Here is a 20,242-nt window from a genome sequence, read left to right on the forward strand (position 1 = left end):
TTGTTTACTTTTTTCATACCAAGCTTGATGTCCAAACTTTGACTTAATTAGCAAAAAAGAAGCAACATCTGTCAGATATTCAAATATTAAAAGTATAGAAAAAAAACCTTATTTTTTTAGACAAAAGGTGCATTTTTTAAAATCTCATTTTTAAAAACCACAGCCTCTTCTTTTTAACATCTATTAAATATTTTGCTTTTTTTTTTTTTTTTTTTTTTTTGCTGCATTACTGAGACCTATGGCTATTTCACCAGGAAAAATTAGCCTTTTTTGGATAGATTATATTTCTAACAGTGACACAGAAGAGTCTATTGATAAGAACCCAAACCCAGGGTAAAGTGGTTCAGTGAAGGCACCACAGAAAAAGGTGTACAGGTGAATCTGTGAATCAGGCAAGACTGCGTAGAAAGCCAGAGTGCCTTCAGTCCAGTCTAAATATACTCCCACTCTTTCAGAGGCAGAGGACAGAGGAGCAAGGAGAACTGTTTTTATATTATTGTGCCAGGCGTAGATGTTTTTATCATTGAACTCTAAATTCCATGATTTCTCATTCCATCCAAGCCTGCTGCCATCTAGAGCTCCCCTCCTTCTGACGCTTTTGTAAGTTGCTCCAATATCAACACCTCCTTTCCACTCCACCTCCCAGTAACAGCGGCCTGTCAGACCCGTTGTACAGAGCAGCTGGTAGCACCAGTCGAATCTGTCCGGGTGTTCAGGATATGGCTGCTTCTCTGGTGACAGTCTTACTTTTCTGTTATTCTCAAACAGGACAACATTTTTGTGGGCTGTGTTTGGGTCCAGTGTTAGTTCACATGCATCTAAGGAATACACAGAGAGGAAAGGGTGAAATACAGCAGTAAGTCTGAAGGTTTTAAATCAAACCAGAAATATAGTGTTACATCTTATATACTTACACTTCCTCAGACCAGATTTCAGCCTCTGAAGACCACTGTGGTCCTCGCTGGAAGGGGAAAATCAAAGTCAGACCAGACTGGAGTCCTTTAGCATTTCTACAGTTCCTGTACTCCAATGTACATCATACCTGAGGGAGTCCAGTCTCCAGTTTGGATCCTTCAGTCCCACAGATCGTAGCTTTACTCCCAACTCATCTGGATGGTTATAACTGAGGTCAAGTTCTTTCAGATAGGAGGGGTTGGACCTCAGAGCTGACGCCAAAGACGTACAGCCATCTGCCGTGATCAAACAGCCTGACAATCTGCAAGAGTGCAAAACTGAAGTGATCCATCCACCTAAAACTAATATATAATTTGCATGATAATTGGTGCAGATGGTCATATGCAAGTGAGACAGTGTAAAGTACCTCTCAAGTGTCTTTCAAAGCAAAAAAGTAATTCCTCAGGTACAGCAGCTAGTTTTAAAAATGGTCTTGTTCAAGATTTGCAAAAGAAACAGAAATGTGCTCATAAGAATCTGCACTCAGTCTGTCCACCACAACTATGAATTCATTAGTCTGACTTCAGACAAAAAAAAAGCCCTCTCTTGCTTTGTACACTATGCTATCTGAGAAGTTAAATGAAAATGTTTGCACTTTCATAACTGTGGCTGTTTGTGCATACTGTTTAGTGAAGATGTTTTATTTATTTATTTATTTTTTGCTTTTTTTTTCTGTTGTGTAGGTTTAGGTTTTTATTAATTATTTAGTTTTATTGACTCTGCAGCAGTTTTAAATGTAGCTCTTAAGGGTTATTTTCATTGTAGTTTATAACCTTTGTCTTATGGAGATGGAGTGTGTGTGCAAACACAACATTAGTTCAGTTTTATTTACATTATGCCAATTCACAATAACAGTCACCACAAGTTGTTTTTTTTATATTGCAAGGTAAAGACCTTACAATATTAGGATGAAGCCCCAGCCACCAGTTGATCCCCTATGAACAAGCACTTGGCAACAGTGGAAAGAAAAAAATCCTTTTAACTTGAAGAAACTGCTAGCCAGGGTTTAGGAAGGGGCAACCATCCTGACAGCAAATCGTCTACTAGGAAAAAAATGGGTCCCCTTGTCACAGTTGGCTGCCTGTCCAGTCTTTTCACAATGACCCTTACGGTGCAACACATATTCCTCAGATGCATACCCAAACGTTTGTAGTCTACAGTGTGGGCTCCTCAGTCCAGCAGAAAGCAGTTTTACTCCTGAATCTCGTAGGTCATTGTTACTCAAATCCAGGTGTCTCAGACTGCAAGAGTCAGAGCTGAGGACCAGTGAGATATATTGACCACATTTCTCTGTGAGATTTGTGTGATTCAACCTGAAAAATTAAGAATGTTTCTCCATGTAATTTCTGTGATCCATTTACCTTTGACTTTCATTATCATAATGAACAAAATATGTGTGTATATATATATATATATATATATATATATATATATATATATATATATATATATATATATATATATATATGAAGCTTAAACATATTTAAACTATGGTACAAACCAAGCCAAATTAAAGGATATTAGAAGTCTCAAGCATTGGCATATTTATAAACACCAAAGATTAAGTCAGAAACTCTGTAATTAAAATTAATTAAGTGATGTTAAAACAATAAACAGCACTAAAATAAAATTAAAATGTTTGGCTAAGTTAGTGTAAAAATGTGACCTCACCTCAGAGTTTCCAGTCTACAGTGTGGACTTGTCAGCCCAGTAGACAAAAGCTTGATGCCCGAATCCCACAGGTGGTTCTTACTTAAGTCCAGCTCTCTTAGACTGGTAGACTTTGACATCAGAACGTCACAAGTTCTTTCTGATAACCTGCAGCCACTCAGGCTAAAGGATTAGATTCAGTAAATGTGCGATTTGGATTATATATATATATATATATATATATATATATATATATATATATATATATATATTTATTAGGGGTGCAACGATATTCGTATCGATATTGAACCGTTCGATACAGTGCTTTCGGTTCGGTACGCATATGTATCGAACAATACAACATTTGTAATTTATTTTATCAATTTTCCTTCTGACGATGCTGTCTGTGTTGAGCGCTCAGTGAATCTGTGTTCGACTACTCCGCCTAGGCTGCACTGTCCAGCGCAGATCCACTGAGCGCTCAACACAGACAGCATAGTCAGAAGGAAGAGCGCAGGGCAAGCTAGCGAGACAGAAGTTAAGCTCTACTTGCAACAGGCAAATTGAACCTCATTCAGATCTGGCGTTTGGAATTATTTTGGTTTTCATGTGACGTATGACCCTGAAGGTAAGCGAGTCATGGACTAAAGTAAAACAGTATGTTGAATGTGCCATGCAATGCTCAATTACATTGGTGTGAACTAGTGTGTTAGCGCAGTTAGCTCGTTAACGTGTTTGCCGTCTAGCCCCATGCACGGAGCGATCGGCGGTAGCTCGTTAACGGAGATTTGCCGTGTTGTGGCGTTAAGGTCATTTCAACGAGATTAACCTGAAAGCACTAGTGGGAACACAACGAATATGACTGCACATTTACGCCGACATCATCCTAGTGCAAAGACAAAAACAACAAGCATGCTACTAACTTTAGCCGAGTCATTTAGACAGCTGTTAGCACATGATTCTCCTTATGCTGCTGAGAATATAGCCCAGAAGAAGCGGATAGTATAGCTTTTATTTTGGAAAGAGCCATTTCTCTGTAATAAACTCTCTTTTCCAAAGATGAGCGATTCCTCAATCAGATACAGGGCTTGCAATATCGCTAGCCCGACGTCCTGGAGCTAGCGATTTTTTTCAGTCGGGCTACCAAAATCTCTCTCTTCCCTGCCCGTCGGGCTATTGTAGGAAAAATATATGTCAATGCTTTTGCATTCTTTCAGAAATGTAGCTGGGTAATTATGTCATTGGCATCGGTGAGCCACTGTCAATATGTGACATATTGAAGTCGCGTTTGAATTTGCGCTTGTTTTTTTGCTTTCACTTTGCAATCGTGCGAACTGTGTATAGAGAGCGACAGCACTGATCTGTGAGTGATGATAATTTGTGCACCAATTCCTCTGACATCGTCTTATTAATCGTTAGCTTACTATGCAAACATGACAAGTGAAATCTCCCACAGCTTAAACATGTGAGAGGTTGATCGCGCAGAGAATCGCTGAGCTTATGTGAGTGAGCGTGTAAAAGCATTTCAGTTCTGCTGAGCCAAATAAGACAGGTCAGGGTGAAGAAGTGACAGCCAAAGAAAAGCTTACCACAAAACGGAGAAGTTATGACAAATCAGACTATAAGGCAAAAAGAAAGTGCAGCTTTATGGTTTCATGGACAAAAGAATTTCTGTGGCTGCAATATGATGAGCTAAATAACCGGGGCTGCACATAAGTGGTCCACAGGTGCGCATTCGCTGTCAAAATAAAAAACACGCACAAGGGTTAGGGTTAAATTTAAAAACTGTACTTTTGAGTTAAAATATATATTTATAATTTTAATAAATGACAAATTAAAAATGCATGAACATTTTTTTGTATCGAAAAAATATCGAACCGTGACACCAAAGTATCGAACCGAACCGAACCGTGAATTTTGTGTATCGTTGCACCCCTAATATATATATATATATATATATATATGGAACATTTAAATATGTAGGATTAAGGTATAAACCATTCTACTACCATTTAGGTATAAAGCATGGCAGAAGAGATTAGAAAACTTTAAAATGTCAGTAACTGTTATAAACAGTAGAACAGAGTGTACCATGACATAAAAATAACTTTCTATATCCATCGCACTGATATAGCTTTTTCATTTAGGTGCACCTACAAAAAAAGATTGACACAAATTTTGCTCAAATTAAAAGTAACAAATAACCAAAACCGACATTATGTATAGAAAGTATTAGAGTTTACAAGTTAAAATCTGACCTGAGAGTTTTCAGGATGCAGTACGGACTATGCAGTCCTGCAGACAAAAATGTCACTCCGGAATCCTGCAGATCATTGTTACTGAGGTCCAGATCTCTCAGACTTGAATACTGGGAGCTAAGAATTGTTGAGATGTCATTGCAGCATTTCTCTGTGAGGTTGGTTTGAGTTAACCTAACAAATGAGATACAGGTCTTTAACGTGTATACTTTAGAGCATTGTAGACTATGTTTTTAAAAAGGTCAATTTTATAGAAACTTGCAGTATCCATAATCAAATACAAACAAAAAGTTCTCTGTACCAGGTTAGCTGTTTTATTTATGAATAAGCATCTTATAAATAAGAAACATTTTACCAAAGGACAAAGCATTTGCAATTACATCTAACGTCACAGTTGCAGAATCAAGGTAGCCAAATATGTCTTAACCTGACCTCACCTTAGAGTTTGGAGTTGACAGTGTGGACTTCCAAGTCCCTCACAGAGCAGTTTTACTCCTGAGCTCTGCAGGTCATTGTCACTCAAGTCCAGCACTCTCAGACTAGACACCTTTGTGCATAAAGCTGATGATAACCCTTGACAGCATTGCTCTGTGAGACCAGTTCGACTCAATCTGATAAAATAAAAAAAATACATCTTAAAATGTTTTTAGACCAAACATTTATGGGATGTGATACAGTGGCGTAGGAAACGTGTTTTGTGTAGGCCAAGAGAGTTTGATGGAAGTTGCCATCACACTGTCTCTATCATCACATCTCTTGAATAAAAAAAAAAGCCAATGGGATTTTTAAAAAGAGATTACTTTTAAAAGAGATTATTTTTAAAAAGAAATTACTTTTGGATGATTCTGCAAAATAAGTTCTGCAGGACATGTTTTGGAAATTTACATCTGTTTTTAAAGATAAATTTGATTATGTTGATTGTAATGTTGAACAAAATATGCAATTTTTAATGATCTCTGAAACATAAATTCCAAGTAATAAAATACAAATTTCAGGCTACAAATGAATAATATCAAGTTGTGTGACTTGAACATCATCGATACGCTTCTGTAAATGAAGTAATGATGCTAATTATCCCCCAAAACTGGAAATGTCTGAATTAGGTACTTGCTAGCAAACACCTTCTCAGGGACACTTGAAATCTTTATAATTCTGTTGTAGAACACAAGTCTGAAGGTTAGCCACAGATTTTATTATAAGCATGTAACCAAAAACTAATTTTAAAAAACCTAATGACTTTAAGATTCAAATGTAAAACTTTAACATAAGTCATAATCCAACCGGAGAGTTTCCAGTCTGCAGTGCTGATTTCCCTGTTCAGAGAAGAGCATCACTCCTGAATCCTTCAGGCTGTTGTTGCTCAGGTCCAGCTCTCTCAGATTAGAGGAGGTGAGAATGAAAAACAGCGTATCATGACTTTTCTCTGACAGATTACAACCAATCAGCCTGTAGAAGAATTTAAATCAGTGCACAAATTAAAAACAAAACACAACATACAGAATTATTTTAAATATCACACCACAGATTATTAATTGCTATGTAAAATAGGATATCCCGACCTGAGTGTTTCCAGTCTACAGTTTGGACCTTTTAGCCCAGCAGAGAGTTGTTTCAGTCCAGAGCTCTGCAGATTGTTGTAACTCAAGTCCAATTCTCTCAAACGAGAAGTCTGTAGAACTAATGACAGCTCTTGACAGCATTTCTCCGTGAGATTGTTTTGGCTCAACCTGGTAATAAGATGAATATAAACATGTTTTGTTTAGACATTTACCATTTCTGTTCAATTTTTAGCAGTTTCAGCAGAAACGACTGTGAAAATTTGCCCAAAATGTGTTGATCAAACCTTAGCTTTTCTAGGCTACACTGTGGATTTTTCAGTCCAGAAGACACCAACTTCAGTCCTGAGTCCTGCAGGTTGTTGTTTGTCAAATCAACATCTCTTAGAGTGGAAGACTGAGCGCTAAAAACTGAGGCCAAACCTTCACAGCATCTCTCTGTCAGATTACAGCCACTCAACCTACGTTTATTATTCATACAAAAGGGAGCAATGTTAATCACAACAAAAAAATCTACTGATATCTGCCAAAATGTATTATTATATGTTGGCCAGATACGTAGTTATTAAATGCATGTTCATGTGGTCACCATTAAGAAACTACTGAAAGTAATTATGGTATTAAATTCAGGTTTTAAGTACCCAAGTAAACAGCTCTGTATTTTCAGTGTGTTATTTCAGATCCTGCGTAAATTATATAAAAAATTTCCTTCTCATATAGAGGATGCATCGTTCATAGCTTTTAAATCACAGCTAGAACATTTAGAAAATAATGCATGCAGATCTAGTGCATTAAATAGCCCAAAAACGTTCCTAAAAACTACAGCAAAATTTAAGATACAGAAACTCTGGAACAAAGACTCAAAATCTCATGGTAATTAAAATGAGCATTTCTCCAAAACAAAACAACCAGACTACTTAGAAAGAATCAGGAACATTGATCAATAATGGAATTTTGCTGAAGCTGTAATTGTATCAACTGCCAGTATGTCATTAAACTCATCAGAAATAGTGAAAATATAGTTATTAATGAAGTTGAATGATTTCATATTTTTGTTTTACTTTCTTTCTGTATTTACACATCCCATGATTTCCTTTTTTAAGCTTTTCTCTTTTAGCTTTCTCTTTGTTTAATCTATTTTTATTTTTTAAACATATACATGCATTGATTTCTAAGTAAATTATAATTTCCTGACTTACTTTATTTTCAGCAGATTAAGCTAAATGCAGTAGTTCTTTAGCAGTTGTTTCCCATTTTTCAGGAAACTTACAGAGATTTGTTGGAGGCTTTGACCACAGGCAGCAGCCTCAGAAGACCTTCATCAGAAGCAGAGTATTTCTTCAGGTCGAACATGTCCAGGTCTTCTTCTGATGACAGTAAGATGAAGACCAGAGCTGACCACTGAGCAGGAGACAGTTCATCTGGGGAAAGGGTTCCTGAATTCAGATACTGTTGGATCTCCTCAACCAGAGAATGGTCATTCAGCTCATTCAGACAGTGGAACAGGTTAATGCTTCTCTCTGGTGACAAACTCCTCCTGATCACACTCTTTATATACTCAATTGTTTCCTGCTTCCCAAGAGAGATATTTCCTTTCTGTGTCACCAACCCACCAAGAAGTGTGAGATTTGTTGGCAGGGAAAGACCCAGAAGGAAGCGGAGAAACAAGTCCAGGTGTCCATTGGGACTCTGTACAGCCATGTCCACAGCACTTTGGAAAAGGTATGATAGCTTAGATTTGTCCCTGAATAAATTTGACCACCAAGTTTCAGACTGAAACAGATTCACGCCAAAGTTTGTCAAAGTCAGAAAGACATAAAGAGCAGCTAGAAACTCCTGAACGCTCAGATGGACAAAGCAAAACACTTTCTCCTGGTGCAGCCCCCTCTCCTCTTTAAAGATCTGTGTGAACAATCCTGAGTACACCGAGGCCACTCTGAGATCAATGCCAGATTCTGTCAGGTCTGATTCATAGAAGATCAGGTGACCTTTCTGCAGCTGCTCATATGCTAGTTTTCCCAATGACAAAACCATTTCCCTGCTCCCTGGATTCCAGTGTGGATCCACCTCAGCTCCAATGCAATACTTGATGCTCCACAGTTTTGCTTGAACCACCAGGAAGTAGATGTACATTTCAGTCAAGGTCTTAGGCAGCTCTCCTCCTGCTCTGGTTTTCAGCACATCCTCCAAAACTGTAGCAGTGATCCAGCAGAATACAGGGATGTGGCACATGATGTACAGGCTTCGCGAAGTCTTTATGTGAGAGATGATCCTGCTGGCTTGCTCCTCTTCTCCAAATCTCTTTCTGAAGTACTCCTCCTTTTGTAGGTCAGTGAACCCTCTGACCTCTGTCACCATGTCAACATATCCAGGTGGAATCTGATTGGCTGCTGCAGGTCGTGTGGTTATCCATAGCCGAGCAGAAGGAAGCAGGTTCCCACAGATGAGGTTTGTCAGCAGAACATCCACTGAAGTGGGCTGTCGAGCATCAGTCAGGATCTTATTGTTTTGGAAGTCCAGAGGAAGTCGACACTCATCCAGGCCATCAAAGATCAACACAACCTGTAATTCCTCAAAGCTGCAGAGTCCCACTTCTTTGGCTTCAGTAAAGAAATGATGAAAAAGTTTCACCAAACTGAAATTTGTACCCTTCAGCAGGTTCAGCTCTCTGAAGGTGAATGGAAATGTGAACTGGATGTCCTGGTTAGCTTTGTCCTCAGCCCAGTCCAGAGTGAACTTCTGTGTCAAGACTGTTTTCCCAATGCCAGCCACTCCCTTTGTCAGCACTGTTCTACATGCCTGATCTTTACCTGATGAGGCTTTAAAGATGTCCTCACATGTGATCGTTCTTTCTGGTCTGGCCGGTTTCCTCACAGCGGTTTCAATCTGTCTGATCTCGTGTTCATTGCTGACCTCTCCAGTCCCTTCTTCTGTTATGTAGAGCTCTGTGTAGATGTCATTCAAAAAAGTTGGGTTTCGCGTTTTAGCTGTCCCCTCAAACAAGCACTGGAATTTCCTTTTTAAACTAAATTTAAGTTTACGCTGACATACTGCAGGGGATTCTGCATAAACACACAAAAACAACATATAAAATTATCCCTCACAAGTAAAGTTAGAAATAATGTTAAAGTTTAGGTTGCTGACAATTTTGAAAACTAAAACCACAGATACTTTTACAAAAGGTTGTTGTAGCTTCTATGTGTGAAATATGAAGCCAATGCTGAACCTGTATTCTTTCCAACAAAGAACAAACTTGCAATTAATCAATGAAAAACATGCAAAGACCTAAACTCTGCAACTTTTGCACTTTTTACTGTCTTCAGCTTTGAAACCTGTGTGACTGAGATCTTAGCCATGTACAAAAAAAAATCCAAAAATAAGATCTGGTTTTGTCAAATCTATATTTTCAAAATAGTGTAAGTTTAAAAAAATATACAAACAAATAAAAATTACAGGATTATGGCCATAGTCACTGTCCCCATTGTTACCTGTGGTTTCATAACACCAAGATGGCCACAGTCAAAACATTTAGCTTGAAGCACTAGCAGTAAACTGACAATCAGTCAGTGATGACGAATGGGCTTCAAGTACATAATAAACTCGTTAATCTGTTATACCTGCATTAACTGCTCAATGTGGAGTTTAAAGGGCATCTTTATACTGTATATTTGTTTCCTTTTTCTCATTGTCTTCCTTCCTCACATACCATCCATTAAAATGCAGCTGTAAAATGTTCTTACTGCTCTGCAGAGAATCAGCCAGGTTCTCGTGGTTTATTCTTCTCAGGAAGTGCAGTGCGATGTTTTGAAATGCCTCTCTGCTGCTCCTCATGCCCTCATTCATATCGGTGTCCATTTCTCCATCTGAACACTTTGATTTTAAAAGCCTTTGCATTCGCTTCAACTCGTCTTTCACAAAAGTGAAAATACTCTCCTCAAGCAACTGAAAAATTATATAAAAAGATGAAACATATACTGTGACTAAAAAACCAAACCAAACAAATCAAAAACTGCTGAGACTTTGCTAAGTGCACACTGAGACAAATTTACCTTAAATATTGAGTCTATGTCTGTTTGATGGTCCTCCACACATGAAGCACTATGAACCTCTGAGATGTCCTGATACAGTCTGTGAATAAAAATGAAACACACTACACTAAAAAAATTCTCTTTTTGATAAAGAATGACAATCTATTTTACTGGAAAACTGTTTTTCAGCATGTTGCCACTTCAAGATCATTCTCAACATGGTTCTCTTGTTGCACAAAATAAATCCAATAATTCATAAATAAAGTGCAGAAATTGGTAGAAAAACTGTGTAAATTATAAGTTATAAAGTAGTTTTTTTTTTTTAATTAATAAAATTTGTAATAAACATGCAAAGTCGCAAAAAAGCCCCCCATCATTACTAAAGTTTACATTGCGGGGTTCCACAGGCTCAATACTTGGTTCACTGCCATTTTAGGGTTTTATTGAATACGCAATGAAATGCCAGATTGGATGGATTGCAAAGATCTTCAATGTATTTTCAGTAAGTGCCACATAAAATATATGTATATATGGCTACCAATGATATGGCAGCCATAATAATGATAAACATATGTAACTAGCAAGTTACCTCAACAGTTTTGTTATTGATAAGGGGCCACCACAGCAGGTAGCTCCACATATTAAGTCTGGCAGATTTTGTGATTCTTGCTCTTCCTAAGGAAGCCTACAAGGGATTTTTCCCAGAGAATTAACTCATTAACTCATTGGCCCAGTTTTCCAACAATTTTCAGTGTACACAAAGTGTTTTAACGTGTACCAGTATTAGGTTTATGACAGTTTTAGGGTTTCAGTATGTTGCCACAAGTCATTTTGACGTGCAGTCTAGAGGAAACGTCACAGTCCTGATAATAATAGAATGAATAAAGAATAATGAAATGAAAAAAATGTGTTAAAAGTTTAGACTGCAACATAAAATCATTACTACTTACATACTTTGCTCCTTAACAGACTTGATGTGATGTTAATAAACTGAGGTTATATAGTGACACGCTAACTCACTCTGTGCCAGAAGTCTGCTTTCTGTTAAAAGCAAGAGGTGGCTCCTTGGAGTGGTCACTCATGACCGAATCACAGCTGGATACAGGACAACCAGGCCTCACCTCCCCAGTCCTGGCAGAGAAACACCAGACAAAAGCATTATTGTTATTATATCTGCCAAAAAACAGTTTAATAAATGCAAGTGTAGCAGATACTGCAGTGGACTAACTCTTTTCCAGAAGATTGTTGTCTATTAAAAGCAAGAGGTGACTCCTTTGAATGATTGGTCTTGATTGAAACAGAGCTTGGTGCAGTTGATGTAGTCTGCTGCCGCTCCTGGCTTCAAAACAAGAGAGTTGTTAGTCTCACTAGTCATGTAGGAAAACCTGGACATATCTGAGCAAGATTCCTATGTCTTGAGTCTACTATTGTTCGCGTTGCTGACACAACTGCAGTGCTGCGTTTACTCATTCTCTCTTTTTCTTTTTTTCCCCCCCTTTCTTGCCAGTCCTGTTTGGCTCTTTTGCCATCAGAATTATTGTCTAAAGGCGAAGACAGATGCCCAACAGATTTACTTTACCAAATGGACCATCCCAGCCTTGCTGTAATGGTCTATTTGATTCACCTTTTATTGTTTATTTTATTTTATTTTCACTTGCTAAATACGGGACAGATTTGATTGGGGAAAAGAAAGGGGAGAAAGAAAGAGGGAAAGAAAAACAGCGGGGAAGAGGGATGGGGATAAAGGGCAAAAAACAAAAACCAACAAAATAAGCAGACAAAAAATACATATATCAATCACCTGGATCACCTGTTGAGAAAGAAAAAAGAGAAAACAAGCAGAAGAAAAAAAAAAGAGCAACATAATAAACAACATCATGATGATCTATGGGAATATATATCGTAAGCACATATGGACACAGACATACAGGCACACACAGATACAAACATCCATTCCCACCCTCATGCTCTCATATGCAAATACTCAGCACTCACCCAAAGTGGAAACAGACATAAAGAGACACTGTACACACGATCACACTCCCCAAGTGTATTCTATACCCCAGGTCTAGGTACCCTTGCCCATGGAGGGGGAAACTGCACCCAGACCCAGGTAGTGTTACCCTTTTCCCTGGGGTGGAGAGAAGCAGACTGTCCCGACTCGGCAGCAGCAGGGAGGCCCCACATTCCAGACCCCAATCGGACGGCCAACTCCTCCTCCTAGCCCCCCGCTCCAGCAGGCTGCAGAGAACGGGGGTGTGTGAAGATTCCAAACCTCCCTCCGCCCGCTCATATGTAGTGTTGATGCATGTGTGTTCTAAGATGCATTTAAAACCCAGGAGGGCATGGAGCTACCTGCCAGAGAGCAGCAGGTAAGCGCATAGCCCCTCCTGATAGCTCTCAATGTCTGCATGTATTTAAAATTGAGAGGTAGGCAACGACACCAGGGGTGAGGTTGGATTCCGTATAGCTTGCCCACCCCCAAGATACTATATGTATGTGTTATGAGAGTGTGAGTAATGTGAATGTCTATGTTGTGAGATAAAATTGAGGCACAGGCAGTCAGAGGGGGACAGAGAGGGGGATGCATCCCCTGCACCCTGGTGACACACCTTTACCCCAAGGCCCTGCATGTGTGGGTGATTGTGGTGGAGTGGGAAGAGGGAGGCAGCTGGAGATGGTGAGGGAAGGAAGGGAGAGGCAAGTGACCCCTCCCTGGGGCCAGCTCCCCCGCTGACCCCAGTGGGCACCCCCACACTCTGCAACCCGCCAGCGAAAGGGGGCCCAGGCCCATCCGGACCGGGGCCCAGTTCGGCAGCGCCGCCTGGCCCCACAGAGCCCGGGACAGCCCACCCGACCCCACCACAGAGAAAACTGCACCCACCCTGTCATCCACTTGGGGCGATCGTGGCTCAAGAGTTGGGCGTTCGCCTTGTAATCGGAAGGTGGTTGGTTCGAGCTTGGACAGTCTCGGTCGTTGTGTCCTTGGGCAAGACACTTCACCCGTTGCCTACTGGTGGTGGTCAGAGGCCCCGGTGGCGCCAGTGTCCGGCAGCCTCGCCTCTGTCAGTGCGCCCCAGGGTGGCTGTGGCTACAATGTAGCTTGCCATCACCAGTGTGTGAATGTGTGTGTGAATGGGTGGATGACTGGATATGTAAAGCGCTTTGGGGTCCTTAGGGACTAGTAAAGCGCTATATAAATACAGGCCATTTACCATTTACCACTCATCTTCCAGACTACACAAGACAATCGACGCCCAGGCTGAGGTCTTCCTCCACCTCTCCTGTATCTCCCCCTCCTGCAGAGTGAGTTCCTGAAGAGAGGAGACCTCCTGCAAGATGTAACAGCCTCCCCCACCAGTTTAAGAGCCCCCCAGGTGGCTCGATGCACTGGCGGCACCCTGCGCCAGGGCTGGGCCCCCATGCACCCACCCACCCACAACCCCGGCAACACACCAACCAGGACCCAAGCCCCCGAGGCCCAGCCAGGGCCCCAGCCCAGAGACGGAGCACCCCCAGAACCCCACGCCCGTCCCGGACCCACCCAGGGGCAGCCAGGCTACAAGGTCAGTAACCCACGTCCGTCAGTACAGACCCTCCCCTAGCCCCGCTGCACGGAGCCACGAGGAAACCGTCACCTAAGAGCCAACAGAGCCCCTAATAGGCCATGACCGTTACCCCGGGTTGAGCCCCCCAAGGAAGATGCTCCTGGGGAATCCCCCAACGCCCCAAGCCTGTCCCTACCCCCACACCAATCACAACAGCAAAGGTGGGACCAAACTATGACCCCCCACCCCCACTAGGTGATGGAGCTGATCAAAGGAGCCCAGAGCAATTGATCTGATGTGGTGGCAGAGGCTGTATCAAGACTAATGTAATCTAATAGGTAATTTCTATATTGGTTATAATTAAGATTATTTTTATTTTTCCAGTTCATGAGGACTGTTTTCTTGGCAATGCATAGGGCAGTGAAAACCATATGGGCGATATTCTTTTCTGAAGTGACATTATCTAAGCTGCCCAACTAGGGCTGCTCAATTAATCGAATTTTAATCACGATTACGATCTGGGCTTTCAACGATCATTAAAAATGACTGAGCCGATTATTAGCCCCTCCCTCATTTATCCGCGACACCTTAAAGGCCGTCTGTGAAAATATTGTCGGGCATAAACCGGTCCGTGGCGCAAAAAAGGTTGGAGACCGCTGATTAAGAGGACCCGAGGGAAGCTCGGAAAGCTAAGCAGAAGTTATTTGGAGAGGAGAGTGACTGCCGTTGGTTGAAAAGAGTTTAAAAAAAAAAAAAACTTCAGTGGTGTTGCACACTATTTTATATTATTTTTTAAAGTCATTGTTAACCCTTTAAAGCCGGTCAGAGCAGCACGCTCCGTTTTGCGTAACTATTTTTAAATCCCTGTAGAACCTGAACCGTGTAAGCTAGCGCAATAGTTTGTTTTGCATATGAAACCGGAGGAGTTGTACTTACATCTGATGCCATCAGCTTGTCCTCGGTCACGGTTTTGTTCCACATATAGCTTTGCAAAAATTGCATAAAAAGCGCTTGCAGGAACAAAAACATAATATTCCAGAAACACGCTTTGCCGATCCTATCAGCTGTTTGTAACACTTCCCACAGTAAAATGATGCACATGCTGTTTTCTTTGCAAATTTGCATCATAGGATTGTTTTTTGTTTTTCCTGCAGTATATAAAAATTGGTGTATCTCCAAAATAAAACTATGAAGACACTCAAAATAAATTTCCTGTGGTGGGAAACTATTTTTTTGCAACTTTATTGTATTTAAAGTTTTGAGGGATAAACCTCTTAAATTTCTCCAAGTAGAAATATATGTAAACAAAACAAAAGCGATTTTCAATTTTTTTTTGTAGTTTATTGCACTTTTTTGCAATTTATGTAATTACTATGGACTTAATGCATACATATTATTAAAATATGGGCTATAACAGTTGTATTGATGTATAGCAACTTGAAATGCTCCCACAAATGGCACTACAGCATGTAAAAAAATAATATAAGCTCTGGTGGACTTGGTTCTATAGTAGGTCTTAAAGGGTTAAATAAATATCGTCAAATAATCGTGATCTCAATTTCAGTGAAAATAATCGTGATTATCATTTTTGCCATAATCGAGCAGCCCTATGCCCAACAAACACACTAAAGGGACTTCGATAAGTCTTCACATATCTCGCGCGAAAACTTCTGAACTGGTGGACAGAACCAAAGAGCGTGGACATGATTGTCCGGTGAATTGGTTTGGCAGTGTGAGCAGTTGTTGGTAGACGTAATGTCATGAACTGGCTGTGTGGCAGGCAGGAAATAGGACCCAAACGCAAACTCATGGGAAAACAGGACTGAACTCAAAATGCAGCTTTATTGCTGACAAAAGATGACAAAAGATAACAGCGATACAAAATAACATGAAACTAAACTGGGAAGTACTAAGGAACGGACTTACAAGGAAACACACGGAGGGGCACACAGTCATGAGGGAGAACGCGACACAGAACTGAGGGAGACGCAGACATAAATACACAGAGAGTTAACGAGGGAAGTGGGAGCACACGGGGAACACAGGTGACACTGATAATCATAACAAGACACGGCAGGAGTGAACGCAACACTGACGGGAGACGGACAACGTAAAAAAGGAAGTACACAGAGGTTCAGACAGGAGGAGAGAGAGCACAGGGAGAACACAGACATAACGGGCTGGGGAAAACATGGAATAAAACACAAGGAGAGACGAGGGCTCACAGATACACAGGGGCACACAGGAGGTAACCAAATAAGGAACATCTTTAACAGAACCTAGGAACCACGGCATAAGGAACAAAATACAAAAATACAAGAAAACTAAGAATGCTGGGCCAATATGGCCCAGGATCATGACACGTAAAGCCCATCTTGAACATCCGATGACCTGTATAGTGTACTCTATGTAGTATTTTGTATTGAATTAATTGAAGACTGGGATTTCTAATTAAATGAAAGGTTTTTAAGCAAATCTGAGACCAGAAGTTTTGGTCTAAGTTAACTGATAAATCCGCTTCCCATTTTGCAATAGGAAGTGATATTGATTCATCCGTTTTAGAAAGCATTCTGTATATTTTGGAAAGTAATTTTGGGGTTTTAAGAATAAGAAATTGAACCACACTTGGTGGTGTTTGTAGTTCAACTTGACCCAGTTTAAATTTCTTTTTTTACTATGGATTTAATTTACTCATTCTCAGTCATTCACAGCTCACTGACAATAGTGCTGGCAAATTATTCAGCAGGATCAAGTTTTCGGGGATACAGATAACTGACAGCCTCTTAATACGTCAGTACTGGTTGAAAAGGGCTGACCGGCATCTGCACATCAGGCACTGCAGCAGATCGTCTTCACTGTGTCTATATGCCTAAATACATTGAGTTGCTGCCATGTGATTGGTTAATAAGATACAAGTTAATAAGCAGTTTAACAGGTGTACCTAAGGATGTGGCCAGTGAGTGTGTAAGTGTCAGAAACACAAGTAACTTACCTCTGAGCTTCAGTGGGCCCACAAAGTTCCCCTGGTGTAGTGTTTTTAGAGGGAAGGATCCCATCATTTTTCCCTTCTACAAGATCCATGGTGGAGCTCATATCTTTATACAAAATACACCCAACTTACAAAACATCTGAGACTAAAGATTGCTTTCTAGAACACGTCAAGGATATTGTTAAATTCAACACATATTTTCAAAGTGTTGTCAGAGCTTCCAATATTAATTATATTTCCTCAAAAGAAGCAAATACCTTTTAAATTCTTATCCATCAAATCATCAGTATTTTCTGTGATGTCTGTAAAGGAGAAACAGAACATGGAGTTTGTTGTTTATTATTATTTTATTATTAAGACCCTGCATATATTGGACTTGCACATATGTTTTCCACACTCACTGAAATGGCAGCACAGATTACTTTTTATGAATGATGACCCCCACCCCCTCTTCTGATCTCTATTTTAATTTTAGTTAATTTAATCTTAGTTAGCTCACAATAAATGGATTCTAATTTATTGTTAGATTATTTTCTTGCTCGGTGTTAAGCTCTTAATATATTCACACTTATATAGTGCTACTGGCCACTCAAAGTGTCCCTAAGTTTTACAATACTTACTACTTCCTCATGACTATTTATACTACACCAAAGTGTATCTATATTAGAAATACTGAGTAGAAAAAACGTGTTTTACTTTATTATTACTCCCCAAAACTAATTACAACTAAATGTGAAATTAAGCCTGAAGAGTTTGTATTAAGGATACTTTGTCTTGTGGGGCACCTTGTCTTGACTGAGGTACATCAAAGTGAACACAAGCTCGTTAACAATTACCTTAGTATTGTCGCATTTATGATATGTACGATTTATACAAATCGAAAGTTTGTGTTACAAACTGTTTATGCTGTAAAAAGTAATTTGGATTAACGTTTGTGACAGGCTGCTTATACATGTGATGTTTTTAAATGCTTTTTACTTATAATTCTTGTACTAATGTCGAGGGCTGCAGCTATCGATTATTCCATCGATTAATTGAGTAATCAGATAAGAATGAGTTTTGTCTTATTAATGAGCAATATTAAATAAACAAAAGGGGAAAAAAACCACAGGTCTTTCAATATCAACTGCTCATTTCCATTATAAAATTGCAATATTTAAAATCTCTAACAACAACAATAACAACTAAACCCTTTAATTTTATGCACATGTCTTTTGAAATCTATTTTTTGTAGTTCTTTCCAGTTCTTTTTCTACATATTTTAGTAGAACTTCTGGAGGCTTACTGCAGATTTGTGTAAAGCAAGCGGAAGTGGATGAAGACTCTGGCTCCAGAGTGTTTTTAGTCGCAAATGTAGGCAACGGCGCGCTACAGAGCCGTGTGTTAAACGAAGCATCGAAGCAAAGAATTTGTGTCGAGTTTTTTGGCTGTACTGTCTCCAACAGGGTCAGGAGATGCTGCACTTCACTTGTTCTGACCTAAATGCATTTTAAAGAGAGAAAATAAGATTTTACAGTACCTTTTCATGGTGACAGTAACGCTCCAAGCTCACTGAGAAAATCCACCATTGAAAGAAGTGCACAAATCCCACTATCACGCCCAGGCGTGAGTCACACCAGGGCGTGTGACAAAGGTAGAATAAACGTAACGCTCCCTGGGCTTTTTCCTTGCAGGCAGTCAGTGCCTCTGCTCTGATTCGGAAGCATTATAAAGCCATAACTAGTAACCATAGGTGTTAAAAATAAAGACATAACATTTTGCGTAAGCTTTAGTTATACCAGTACGTTTCCATAAAGCTGCAAATCTGATAAGGAAGCATGCCTGAAGTCGCAGCTCAGGGCAAACAAACACACATCACAGGCTGAGGATGAATCACAAAGATAAACTTGGACCTCAATGAAGCTTCAAGTTTCACTCTGACTGGAGAAAAAACTGTGACATGATGAACAAATAAAACCTTTAGTGATGTTAAAATGGACTTTTTACCATAAAACAGGGGCCTCTGCACACTTCTTCACTCTGCACTGCTTCTTTTGAGAAGCCTGATTCCTGGCTTTTCTCTTCTGCATTTTGCTTAGTGAATAAAAATAACAGCCTATATTTGGCAATCCTGCCTCTGCACTCAGAGAAACTTCCTCTTTCTTAGTTTTTTCTCCCCTCAAACTGCAGTCGTTGCTTTGTTTTGCTCAACACTTTGTACAGTTTTTGCTTCTCTTTTCTCACCTTTCTAAGAGCTGCAAATGATGAGTTCACTGTAAGTTCATTTAACTGCTTGCATTTTAGCCTTAGCAGGATTTTTCCAAGGCAACTTTATAATACATGAGGTTTCATGTGAGTAATTAACTTAATGGAGAAGCAAATCAGTACAACAGGTACCAACAAGACTGGAGAATAGAAGGATGTTTGTGTTCACAGGATTTTTACCATGGGAACGGGTAATTAGGGTTAATTCAGTCTTGGATTTAAGATCCTCCTTATGACTGCAAAAACTTGTTTGAACATCATCACATAAGCTTTGCTGATTGTCAGAGTAATTTTAGTAAAATCAGTTCATTCTGCCTGGCAGCTTCATATTTAACATCATTTGTCCGATATATCCAGTCTCCCTCCTCTGCACATGTTCACACCATGTCAGCGCCGCTTCTATTCCTTTGTCTCTAAACCACCTCAACGTAAGTGTCCCTGTGATGTACTCATTTCTAGCTTATCCTCGTCTCTCCTAATAAAGACCCTGCCAGCTCCATCACATGAAATACAATACAATATACAAAAAGCAATTAGATATACAACCAAAACACACAGTGGAAATACAAACATTAAATCATACTAAGTTTAAAGTGATCACAAATCTGCTTTGAGACATTGTTGAGAAATGCCTTCAAAGTCTTATTATAATTCCACAATTTGCTTCATTTTTGTGACACCACACTTGATTTCTTTAAATTCCTAAAGCTCAAAAGAATTAAACAAAATTTAAAAGTCCTTAAGATGCTCATGAACAAAATTTATTAATAGGAGCTACAAACTCATATATTTTTCCTTGATTTTTGATGACACGTCAAATTCCTCCATTTACAGAGTTCCTGTGTAAACATTCAATTTACCGGACTTTGGACAAAGGATTTTCCAGGACTTTTTACAGTTTACACACAGGCGTCTGATCATGAGTCACTCTTCTTCATCTAGCCTCCTGAGAACCACCTTATTCGTTTATGTCCTCTGTAATGGACACTTGTTTTTGGTCTATATCTTTTTACTA

General features: G+C 39.7%; 1 protein-coding gene across 4 annotated transcripts; it reads right to left on the reverse strand.

Annotated features, from left to right (window-relative positions):
• Nucleotides 1-265: 265 nt before the first annotated feature.
• LOC113016582 (NACHT, LRR and PYD domains-containing protein 12-like) lies at nucleotides 266-19,037 on the reverse strand. 4 transcript variants are annotated; one of them, XM_026159484.1, is made up of 18 exons: nucleotides 18,503-19,037; nucleotides 17,241-17,285; nucleotides 16,987-17,089; nucleotides 11,675-11,785; nucleotides 11,467-11,577; nucleotides 10,468-10,546; nucleotides 10,159-10,360; nucleotides 7,689-9,480; nucleotides 6,706-6,879; nucleotides 6,422-6,589; nucleotides 6,144-6,308; nucleotides 5,300-5,473; nucleotides 4,863-5,036; nucleotides 2,626-2,787; nucleotides 2,094-2,267; nucleotides 1,043-1,216; nucleotides 915-961; nucleotides 266-818 (listed from the first exon to the last, which is right to left on the reverse strand). In XM_026159484.1, exons 2-18 carry the CDS (start codon nucleotides 17,257-17,259, stop codon nucleotides 280-282), a joined length of 4,368 nt encoding a protein of 1,455 aa, XP_026015269.1. In that variant the 5' UTR covers nucleotides 17,260-17,285; nucleotides 18,503-19,037; the 3' UTR covers nucleotides 266-279. The 4 variants fall into 4 exon arrangements, with proteins under 4 accessions (XP_026015269.1, XP_026015270.1, XP_026015268.1 ...); XM_026159485.1 differs by having other exon boundaries at nucleotides 7,689-9,363; nucleotides 17,241-19,037; XM_026159483.1 differs by having other exon boundaries at nucleotides 17,241-19,037.
• Nucleotides 19,038-20,242: the final 1,205 nt, after the last annotated feature.

Source organism: Astatotilapia calliptera, chromosome 23 (genome assembly GCF_900246225.1).
Source record: "Astatotilapia calliptera chromosome 23, fAstCal1.2, whole genome shotgun sequence".
Taxonomy (NCBI): domain Eukaryota; kingdom Metazoa; phylum Chordata; class Actinopteri; order Cichliformes; family Cichlidae; genus Astatotilapia; species Astatotilapia calliptera.

Excerpts from the sequence above, each read along its gene's own strand:
- LOC113016582 (XM_026159483.1), bottom strand. The coding sequence starts at position 17,307 with ATGTTCTGTTTCTCCTTTACAGACATCACAGAAAATACTGATGATTTG. Across the intron at positions 11,578-11,674 it reads CAACAATCTTCTGGAAAAGA|GACTGGGGAGGTGAGGCCTG; the intron begins GTTAGTCCACTG and ends TTTCTCTGCCAG. Across the intron at positions 10,361-10,467 it reads ACATAGACTCAATATTTAAG|TTGCTTGAGGAGAGTATTTT; the intron begins GTAAATTTGTCT and ends ATAATTTTTCAG.